The 12130-nt window shown below is 32.1% G+C and overlaps 1 protein-coding gene across 3 annotated transcripts in view; it reads right to left on the reverse strand.

The window, feature by feature from the left end:
• Positions 1-720: 720 nt before the first annotated feature.
• Positions 721-12130, reverse strand: part of LOC129746079 (fibulin-1) — a 190949-nt gene continuing 179539 nt past the window's right edge. For all 3 annotated transcript variants that reach the window (XM_055739529.1, XM_055739528.1, XM_055739527.1), the window contains 3 exons: positions 1402-1531; positions 1077-1313; positions 721-1004 (listed from right to left, as the gene is read on the reverse strand). In XM_055739529.1, the coding sequence (XP_055595504.1) occupies positions 842-1004; positions 1077-1313; positions 1402-1531 (530 nt within the window). In that variant the 3' untranslated portion in view covers positions 721-841. The remainder of the gene's footprint in view (positions 1005-1076; positions 1314-1401; positions 1532-12130) is intronic.

Genomic DNA, 12130 nt, shown 5'->3' on the forward strand with positions numbered 1-12130 from the left:
TCAAATCAACTGGTGCACAATTTTCTGCTTTTACTTGGAAGATCCGGTCCAAATAGTTAAGAGATTTTATGACATTCGTCGAACGAATGACATTTTAATTTAAATTTAGCTTATCTAAGCAAATTGATCAGAACGGATATTAGATTATCAGTTCAATGCATACCAGAGTCACAACACATATTAGACTAAAATCGTATTTTAAAATCGTACCAAAAAACCTGGCAAAATATGGACATTTGATTTCAAAATTGTCGACCAAAAATCCGAGTAATAATCGAACAAATTATTTCAATACCCAGGAACTTCTCAACAAAAATCAAGCACAAATATTGAAAAAAAGGTTTTTACATAAATAGTTATCAGCAGATTTCAAATCGTATTTAAGGCTTCTGCAAAACCCTTCATGATAATTGTGATAAAAAATGCTCAAAAAATCTAGTTTTAGGCACATGAATAATTTTTTTTAACTATACAATTTGTTTTTCCTGTATGATTTGGCAAAAGAAGTGAATTAATCCAGAAAAAATCCGTGCAATCGGGCCGGACCAAACTTTTCTCAAATTTTGCATCAAATATCCGGGCAAACATGGATAGAACCGAGTAATTTGGTAAGCTTAACATAAAAGTCTCTTGGAATACACATACCTGGAAAAGCATTTCATCATGTAACCATGTTGAAGGTCATCGTTCTTTCAATAATTCGCAAAAAAAATGTTCGAGATTACAAAGTAGCATGTGTATTTCCTTCTTTCATGCGGTGGAAAACAGAAATGTGGTTAATTAAAATCAATGGCAAATGGCAACCTATAGATACATTGTAAGGATAGTAGGATACTAGAAATTAAAACTCGTACGCCGAAATCATCAGGAACAACTTGGCAATGTTGGACCCAAACGGCTGGCCATCCTTGAAAACGGTCATGCTAAGTTCCAGCTCAATGTCCTGCGGTCCCTCTATGCTCCGGACCAGATTGAGCAGAACCTCGTTCGATAGTTTGTTGAGACTGGAATTGAAAAGAAAACAAACAGAGACTCTGAATTTGGTACCGGTGAATTTCGAGCAGGAGAAGTCCAACCTGAAGTAGCGCTGATCGGCCGGTCTCACGTTGCCGGGCGCATCGACCGAAATTAGCTTCAAATCGAAATCGATGGCCTCGTACCAGGCCGGTCCTCGCAGATTGAACAGAGCCCGACCGGATGGCGGAACCGGCATGTTCGATACTAGCGTTATAAAGTTGTACGAGTAGGACGACGGTTTCCGCAGACATTCCAGATCGCCCGGGTTGCAATATTTGGTCGTCCGCCGGCAGCGACTAATTAGAAGGAGACAGAAAACGAGACAAGAGTCGATATAAGGAAGGTAAATAGTGAAAGTGAACGGCGGCGGCGTTCAACACGTACTTGTTCCGATCCGGATCGATTTCGTACTCGTACGGACAGTTGATTCTGGTACATCGATAGCTGCCCCGGATGTTGGTGCAAATTTCGTTTCGCCCGTTGCAGACGTCTCTCGCTTCACATTCGTCGATATCTGCGGGAAGAGAGGGCACACATTGACAAAGTGGTAATTAGACGATGTCACTTAGCTCATTGAGGTTTGAATGGATGGTAATTTGTTTGCGATCTATTGGGAGTTCAGTTTCGTTGCTTTGAGTTCTTGATGTAAAAAATGGTAAAATTCAAGGGGCAGACAAAAGTTTTGCTTTGTCTGTTTTGTTTACCACTAGAAAGACCAGCAAATTGAATATTCCTATTCGGACCGTGACCAGTCAAAATGACTGTTAAAGGGCAATTTGTTTGTTACATAATATTTATAACTTTATCATTTTGATATTATTTTGTTACTTAGTCGATAATATTTTTGTTATAAAATGGAAATATTTTTTTTTACCATGGGTGCGCGGCAATTTTGGCATACACTGCCGGCCAAAAGTTTGGGATCACCCGCTAAAAAACGTGCAAATTTTGATCTTTCATATCTCAGTCGTCTTAGGACATATTGCAATTCTTCTGATCTCATTTGAAATATAATGAGCAATAGCCATGTCGGAGGTATTTTGCCCAGAAATAATGTTTTAGTTTTGCACCTGAAACTTAACCTAAAGTTAGAACATTTAAAAAAATCGCACTCAATATTCAAAGCCGATCATCTCGGGAAAGGGTGGACCAAATTTCAAAATTTGAGTTGCATTATAATCCTTATTCTATACTTCTCAAAACACAATCAAAAATTTGGGGCGAAAATTCTAGAATGTACTTTTAATTATTAAAATAGACACTTAAGTTATCGGCCAAAAGTTTGGGATCATTCTTTAAAAAATGTATCTCATAGAAATTTTTGTTTTTTCATTAATTCATACAAAAATTATATTTTGAAGTGATAACCATAAAAAATTCAGAATCATTAGTGTAAATTTTCAAAAAACAATTAATTACAGGTAAATTTTTATGATTATCACTTTGAAATATAATTTTTGTATGAATTTATGAAAATGTTTTTAAGCGGGTGATCCCAAACTTTTGGCCGGCAGTGTATGTCTTTTTTTCATTTTTATGATATTTATTACTTTTTCAAACTTTTGTAAATTTTGTAACTTTAACAATTTTTGTAATTTTCATAATTCTAGTAATTTTTGTTATTGTTGTCATTTTCGTTATTTTTGTAATTTTTGTACTTTTTGTAATTTTTGCCATTTTTGTAATATTTGCAATTTAAGTAATTTTAGTAAGTTTAGTAATATAAGTAATTTTTGTAATTTTTGTAATGTTTGTAATGATTGTAATTTTTGTAATTTTTGTAATTTTTGTAATTTTTAAAATTTTTGTAATTTTTATAATATTTGTAATTTTTGTAATTTCTTTAATTTTATTAGAATTTTTAATTTTTGTTATTTTTGTAAACTTTTAATTTTTGTAATTTTTGTAAATTTTGTTATTTTTGTCAATTTTGTAATTTTTTATATTTTTGTAATCTTTGTAAATCTTGTAATTTTTTGAATTTTTGTATTTTTTGTGATTTTTGTAATTTTTGTAATTTTTGTAATTTTTGTAATTTTTGTAATTTTTGTAATTTTTTTAATTTTTTTAATTTTTTAAATTTTTGTAATTTTTGTAATTTTTGTAATTTTTCAAATTTTTCAAATTTTTGGAATTTTTGTCATTTTTTTGAATATTTGTAATTTTTGTCATTTTTGTAGTATTTGTAATTTTTGTATTTTTTGTAATTTTTGTAATTTTTGTTTATTTTGTAATTTTTGAAGTTTTTTGTTTGAAATGTGATTTTTGTCAATTTTGTCAATTTTGTCAATTTTGTCAATTTTGTCAATTTTGTCAATTTTGTCAATTTTGTCGATTTTATTAATTTTGACAATTTTGTCAATTTTGTCAATTTTGTCAATTTTGTCAATTTTGTCAATTTTGTCAATTTTGTAAATTTTGACAATTTCGTCAATTTTGTCAATTTTTTCAATTTCGTTAATTTTGTCAATTTTGTCAATTTTGTCAATTTTGTCAATTTTCTCAATTTTGTCAATTTTGTCAATTTTGTCAATTTTGTTAATTTTGTCAATTTTGTCAATTTTGTCAATTTTGTCATTTTGTCAATTTTGTCAATTTTGTCAATTTTGTCAATTTCGTCAATTTTGTCAATTTTGTCATTTTTGTCAATATTGTCAATTTTGTCTGTTTTGTCAATTTTGTCATTTTTGTCATTTTTGTCATTTTTGTCATTTTTTGTCATTTTTGTCATTTTTGTCATTTTTGTCATTTTTGTCATTTTTGTCATTTTTGTCATTTTTGTCATTTTTGTCATTTTTGTCATTTTTGTCATTTTTGTCATTTTTGTCATTTTTGTCATTTTTGTCATTTTTGTCATTTTTGTCATTTTTGTCATTTTTGTCATTTTTGTCATTTTTGTCATTTTTGTCATTTTTGTCATTTTTGTCATTTTTGTCATTTTTGTCATTTTTGTCATTTTTGTCATTTTTGTCATTTTTGTCATTTTTGTCATTTTTGTCATTTTTGTCATTTTTGTCATTTTTGTCATTTTTGTCATTTTTGTCATTTTTGTCATTTTTGTCATTTTTGTCATTTTTGTCATTTTTGTCATTTTTGTCATTTTTGTCATTTTTGTCATTTTTGTCATTTTTGTCATTTTTGTCATTTTTGTCATTTTTGTCATTTTTGTCATTTTTGTCATTTTTGTCATTTTTGTCATTTTTGTCATTTTTGTCATTTTTGTCATTTTTGTCATTTTTGTCATTTTTGTCATTTTTGTCATTTTTGTCATTTTTGTCATTTTTGTCATTTTTGTCATTTTTGTCATTTTTGTCATTTTTGTCATTTTTGTCATTTTTGTCAGTTTTGTCATTTTTGTCATTTTTGTCATTTTTGTCATTTTTGTCATTTTTGTCATTTTTGTCATTTTTGTCATTTTTGTCATTTTTGTCATTTTTGTCATTTTTGTCATTTTTGTCATTTTTGTCATTTTTGTCATTTTTGTCATTTTTGTCATTTTTGTCATTTTTGTCATTTTTGTCATTTTTGTCATTTTTGTCATTTTTGTCATTTTTGTCATTTTTGTCATTTTTGTCATTTTTGTCATTTTTGTCATTTTTGTCATTTTTGTCATTTTTGTCATTTTTGTCATTTTTGTCATTTTTGTCATTTTTGTCATTTTTGTCATTTTTGTCATTTTTGTCATTTTTGTCATTTTTGTCATTTTTGTCATTTTTGTCATTTTTGTCATTTTTGTCATTTTTGTCATTTTTGTCATTTTTGTCATTTTTGTCATTTTTGTCATTTTTGTCATTTTTGTCATTTTTGTCATTTTTGTCATTTTTGTCATTTTTGTCATTTTTGTCATTTTTGTCATTGTTGTCATTTTTGTCATTGTTGTCATTTTTGTCATTTTTGTCATTTTTGTCATTTTTGTCATTTTTGTCATTTTTGTCATTTTTGTCATTTTTGTCATTTTTGTCATTTTTGTCATTTTTGTCATTTTTGTCATTTTTGTCATTTTTGTCATTTTTGTCATTTTTGTCATTTTTGTCATTTTTGTCATTTTTGTCATTTTTGTCATTTTTGTCATTTTTGTCACTTTTGTCACTTTTGTCATTTTTGTCATTTTTGTCATTTTTGTCATTTTTGTCATTTTTGTCATTTTTTTCATTTTTGTCATTTTTGTCATTTTTGTCATTTTTGTCATTTTTGTCATTTTTGTCATTTTTGTCATTTTTGTCATTTTTGTCATTTTTGTCATTTTTGTCATTTTTGTCATTTTTGTCATTTTTGTCATTTTTGTCATTTTTGTCATTTTTGTCATTTTTGTCATTTTTGTCAATTTTGTCATTTTTGTCATTTTTGTCATTTTTGTCATTTTTGTCATTTTTGTCATTTTTGTCATTTTTGTCATTTTTGTCATTTTTGTCATTTTTTGTCATTTTTGTCATTTTTGTCATTTTTGTCATTTTTGTCATTTTTGTCATTTTTGTCATTTTTGTCATTTTTGTCATTTTTGTCATTTTTGTCATTTTTGTCATTTTTGTCATTTTTGTCATTTTTGTCATTTTTGTCATTTTTGTCATTTTTGTCATTTTTGTCATTTTTGTCATTTTTGTCATTTTTGTCATTTTTGTCATTTTTGTCATTTTTGTCATTTTTGTCATTTTTGTCATTTTTGTCATTTTTGTCATTTTTGTCATTTTTGTCATTTTTGTCATTTTTGTCATTTTTGTCATTTTTGTCATTTTTGTCATTTTTGTCATTTTTGTCATTTTTGTCATTTTTGTCATTTTTGTCATTTTTGTCATTTTTGTCATTTTTGTCATTTTTGTCATTTTTGTCATTTTTGTCATTTTTGTCATTTTTGTCATTTTTGTCATTTTTGTCATTTTTGTCATTTTTGTCATTTTTGTCATTTTTGTTATCTTTGTCATTTGTTATTTTTGTCATTTTTGTCAACATTCCGTGAAATATTTCGGAGCTGTTATTATCTTCAGAATGCGGATTTTTTCGGATCAACACCATCTCGACCTTGTATGCATTGTTAATTTTGCTCCAAAAACTGGCTTATGAATGGGATAATACAAATAAGTCATCTGAAAATTTTAATAATAACGATGAAAATCTAGTAGTAAAACACTAGTGAAAATCGTAGTAGTTTCCAGGTGAGTGCACTGAAAATGTTCTTCAGAAATTGGGATACGGAATATGTATTTGATTACGTTGCCTAAATATGATAATATGAATGAAGAGCCAATTTATAGTTCAATCATAACAATTGTTTGATTTCAAGCATCAGCATTAGGAATGCAAGAAAAAAAAATATCAAGAAAGTCAAGAATAATAATTGAATTACCAATACAGCTGCGCCCATCATGTCCCACTTTGTAGCCCTGCGGACATCGGCAGCTGTACGAGCCTGGTGTGTTTTCGCAGATGCCCACGCAGAGGTTATTCGATTTGTATTCCTCGCACTCGTCCACGTCGTCGCAGGTCCGATTATTCATGGCCAATCGATAGCCCGGCTCGCAGCCACACCGATAGGAGCCCCAGTAGTTGATGCAGCGCTGATGGCACAACCCCGGAACTTCGCTGCACTCGTCCACATCCGTGCAGATCAGATCTTCGGGGCGTGCCTTCCGGAAGCCTTCCTTGCAGTCACATCGATAGGACCCGACCGTGTTCAGGCAGTCCGAGTTCTGGGGACACACCTTGCCTTTGTGCAAATCGCACTCGTTTACGTCCTCGCAGCGATGATTCCGGCCGATTATGTGCCCCGGCGGACACAAACAGACGTAGCCGCCGCGTTTGTTTTTGCACACCTGATCCGGACCACACTTGGCCTCACCGGTGCTGCACTCGTCCACGTCTGCGGGGGAAGATAAATGAGCCAAAGATAATTAGGTTTGTTACATCATTGTACATGGGAACTTGAACAACTTTCTCAAATAAGCTTCCATTGGAGCTTTAAAGCAATGTCGGTCGAGTAAGACGCGTTCTTATATACAGGGCCGGATTAAGCCATCGGGGGGCCCGGGGCAATTTTTCTCGGGGGGCCCCTATGATTCGATTTTTTTTCCAAATACTATCCCAGAGAATACAAAACATTTTTAAAGTGTAAAAGAACTGGAGATGAGTTCAATATACTCTCTTCAAATAGCCATGTTGTCTGTGTAGAAGATGGTTTCTGGTACCTTCAAATAATAATTGTTCAGCAATTACATGCAAACATTGCGGAAGAGTTTAGAAATTTCTCAAAAATAAAAGCTCTGATTTGAGCTTCCAAATACGAAATTTGATTCTCAATTTTTTAGTACCCTTATCACCAACTAAAATTCTCTGATTTAGAATAGTTACCGGATAGATATTTTAAATGTTTTTCATTTCATCTTTGGTCGTCCGGTTTGTGCTTCATCAAGAATTTTTCACCTTATGACAATTGGAAAGTATCATGAAGATTTGAAACATAGAATACAAAATTCATAAAAATAAACAAAATAATTAAATTCAAATTCCATCCATAGAGATCTAAATATAAATGTCTAAGAATTTAAAACTTTGAATTAGGTTATTTTCAGAACCACAATTCAGTGTCTCAAATCTCAATCATAATTTGAAATCAAGTTTAGAGAAACTAAATATGAATTAAATAAAAGAAAATATATCTATTAAATTTTATATCTTTGAAACACAAAAAAAAAACATTTTCATGAGATGTTTATGAATACGATTCTCATCAGATAAAAAAATGTTATCTAACTGTTATTCTAAATGTGACAAAAGTTTCATTCGATGCTCCCAAAGCCAAAGAGGTTAAAGTGAAAAAATGATCGCTTGAAAATAAGGGAGAATAGAGATTAAATGTTTAAAATACAGAATCATTTATCGTTGAAAAAAGTCAGATAAGGAATCCAAATGAGTTTAGAAAATAAAACAAAGATTCTTCTCAAAATTAAGAAAAACCATGAAACTGAATTTCAGTAACTGAAGAAACATCACAGGATTTGAAACTCTCAATCGATTGAATTTGGAAAAATATAAGATGAAAAAAACATAGAAATGTTCATGTTAAGAGAATCACTCAATGATAACTTTTAATGATAAGTTTTAATGATAATTTGAGAATGATCGTTTTAAAAGTGATATTCTGAATTCAGGATATTTACTTCAGTAGATGTTAAAATTTTTGTTAAATCAGTTGAAAATTTTCAAATACAAATTTTAGATTGTATACCGATTGGCATAAAGTCATTTGGCATAAAGCCGTTTGGCATAACGCCGTTTGGCATAAAAGTCGTTTGGCATAAAGCCGTTTGGCATAATGGCCGTTTGGCATAATAGTCGTTTGGCATAATGGCCGTTTGGCATAACGGCCGTTTGGCATAACGGTCATTTGGCATAAAATATTTCATTTACTTTGGGCATGAAGACGAGGTCATCCTAAAATAATGGATCAAAATTACGAGGAAGCCTCCTCACGCTTCGCGTTCGAACTAAAATGATGTATGGTCCTTACGCTTCGCGTCGCGGACCGGTCTAGGGGATTGTCCCTAGCATTGGGTAAACCTAGAAACACGGGGCCTTCCTAGGGTTTTTAATAAACCTAGAAAGACGGGGCCGTCCTAAAATTATTTATCAAAATTTCCAGGAAGCCTCCTCACGCTTCGCGTTCGAACTAAAACGACGTATGGTCCTTACGCTTCACGTTGCGGACCGGGCTAGGGGATTGTCCCTAGCTTTGGGTTAACCTTACTAGGGATTTGAATTAACCTAGAAACTCGGTAAATTGAAAAAAAAACTAATGTATTTTAATTTTTAGCAACATTTTATGTAACCTTATGAGTTTTTATATTTTTATGCCAAACGGCCATTATGCCAAATGGCCATTATGCCAAATGACCATTATGCCAAACGGCCATTATGCCAAATGACCATTATGCCAAATGACTTTATGCCAAACGACTTTTATGCCAAACGGCGTTATGCCAAACGGCTTTATGCCAAATGACTTTAGGCCAAACGGCGTAGGACCCAAATTTTAAACCTAAGACATAAATTGGGATGGAAATTCAATAGAGAAACTCTGTACTGTCGATTGGTCCAATTTAAGCAACTACAGTTTTCTTTTAATTTTATTTTCAAAAATAGGGAGGGAAAAGGGTTTAGAATTTATCAACCAACGGATATTTCAATAATAATGATTGAAAAGTGAAAAGTTATAATAATACCCTGTTTAAACCCAGATACTGCCCAAGTAAAATATTGAAATGTTTTTCTTAAAGCTTCTCTGTTCCCTCTTAATACTATGAGCCAGTTTTAACGATATAAGCTGCTATTTCAGAGCAGTAACCATTAGTTGAAAAATTAACGTAATAGTAACCATTTTAATTGTGCAAGACGTTTGTATGTTATGAAAATGAGGAGATCCTGACAGAATATCCTAACTGACACGTTTCGATAAAAAAAATTAAAATTTGAGGTGTTTTTGCTCATATTCTTCTTAATTTTTTTCGAATTTGGTTTACATTATTTTTGTTCAAATTTTGGGTTGAAAATTTTGAAATTCAATACCAAGATTTTGATGTTCTCAGCCCGAAAAATGCGGGAGAACTTTTTCAATGCTTACTCTAGAGGGCCCCCTTTTTTTAGGTGTAAGAGATAAACTATTCTAAATATTATTTCACAGGGGCCTTTTAAGTTGTTATATTTCAAGTTTTCATTCCGATTTCCTAGTTTTGATTTGTTTTCTCAAAGATCTGTAGAAATTGAGGTAGTGTGATTAAAGTAAGGTCCTTAATCCGGCCTTGCTTATATACAATCAGTAGAGTTCTCAGAATATACTTAAATACAGATTTTTATTAGGTGAACAAAAAACATTTAAAAACATCAACTAAATTGTTTTCAATTATAGTAAATATACTATACTAAACTATGGTTGGTTTTTCAAGCAAGACGTTCCTATCTGAATTGAGTAACTTTTTAAGCTTGAAAATCCCCTCTGTGCAATGATTGGATAACAGTGAGGTTACCGAAACTAGGATTTCCAGGTTCAAATACATGCATTTGTTCAATTTATTTTGAAGCAATTATTTTTTACCCTCGGTTCTACTATAAAACCTTTACAAACGATGTATTTCCTTTTTATTAAAATATTTTTGACTTGTTTTTAGATTACTGACATCTTCGATTAATGTCAATAAGCAGTTCTGTTTCCTTTCTGAACGACTGAAAGAAAATCACAAATATTGACGCCCTCTGGAGCCACGACTATAAATGTTACAGCTTCCAACTACTTCACTTTCACATGAGTAACTTCACATTGACATGAGTTAGTTCTTGTTGAATTGCCTAACGCATCCAATGGAAATCTGGCCAAAATGGCAGAGCTTCGTCGTACTGCTGCTAGAACGGCAAAAGGCGCTTCTCGAGGAACTCAGATTTGTAGATCTCGCCATTAACTTCGACCGAGGGATTGCAGTGGAGAGAGAATTCTTTGCATTTGGGATGGTAATGATCAAAATTCCAAAATTGCTTAACAAATTGCAACAATTTGCAACAATTAGCACATTTTCACTCTCTCTGAGCACCGGTTTCTCTCATTTTGAATTAAACCTTCTCTAGAAGGTTAGAGAATACTCTAACAAATTGCAACAAATTACCACAAATTTAATCATTGGCTGCAAAATTTTTTGGATCATTGACGATGATTCTCCGTTTATCTCAGTCCCCTGACTTCGACATTTTCTTCTACCTAAATTTGTCGATCACATCTAACTTGCTCTTGCCGGTGAAAAACTCCAACCCCGAAATTTGCTTAAAATCGGTTTTTATATACGTTTCGTCGTCCATCACACAGCAGCCATATTTTGTCAGCATCTTTTCGTAGAGCTCCCCTGCCCGATTTTTAGCCGTCGACTGTAGCCTCTCATTGCGGTTTGGGAAGTTCTGTACCTTTTATGTATGTAGTCCAGCTCTCTTCTTTGCATTCCGGACATACATAACTCAGTGACATGCCGATCTTTTTAGCCAAAAAACGGCTTGAGACTTTGGGATTTGCTTTAATCACCCGCTTCACCTTTCCCTCCGTCTTTTAATTCTCCGGTCCTGGTTTTCTTCCAGCTCCTTTGCCGCGATCCAACGTCAACCGCTCCTGGAACCGCTTCTACACTCTGGAGACGATTTAAAGGTGAATTTTCAACGTTTTCCCAACTGCCGGTGCGACAGGTCAGGAAATTTCAGGTGTTTGGAAAGAATTTGTTCTCTCGACTCACGTTGGTTCACCTTTAATTTCATTGAATCGAAAAACACGATTTCGTGTTTGACAGCATGAATACAATACACATTAATGTGGAAGTGTGCAAAATTTAGTTGATTTTTACCCAATGATAAAAAAGTTATGCCTGTTGAATGTGTCGCAATAATTTCGAGATCGCCCTTTAAGTTCCAAGTGTTAATGAGATCTAATCCCGATCATGGCATACATACTACACTTTCTGTGGTCTGGTGATTTTAGCATTTTTATAATGCTAGCCATCATAAATTCGAAAAATGTACGTATCGAGTTAAGGAAAGAAGATCTCTTCAAAGAAACATGAAGTTTCACTGAGATCCTATGTGTGTGCGTGTGAACGTTTTAAAAAGTGATGTTGATGCTTACTCTCTGGAGCCACTTTTTCATGCGTATAATACGGTGGAACAAACTTCTAACCTTTTTGATTTTTTTTGTTTCGATTATAGCCGTTTTACAATCTTTATGGCATTCGCGACTTTATCAACGTTGCAGTTGGCGGATCGTTATTGAAAAACTTATCCGGTACAACTGTGTTCAATGTTTACTCTTGGGCTCAAACTCGCGGACATCGGCTTAGGAGACAACAAACTTGCCAACTGAGCTATATCACAAGCCCCAAACCTTTTTGATGTGTTTGAAATTTAATAAAACGACGAAATAAAACGATACAAGGCTTCATAATCAATGTTTCGAAGATCTAGTAACATAAAAACTCGATTCCATAAGTGGTTTTTCAATAACTTTAAACAATACGGTAGGAAATATTTTGTGTCTTAAGCCTGTGTCTGTGCTTGATAATAAAACATTTCAATTACATTACATTATGTAATGCATACA

The sequence above is a fragment of the Uranotaenia lowii genome, chromosome 2, assembly GCF_029784155.1.
Source record: "Uranotaenia lowii strain MFRU-FL chromosome 2, ASM2978415v1, whole genome shotgun sequence".
Lineage (NCBI taxonomy): Eukaryota > Metazoa > Arthropoda > Insecta > Diptera > Culicidae > Uranotaenia > Uranotaenia lowii.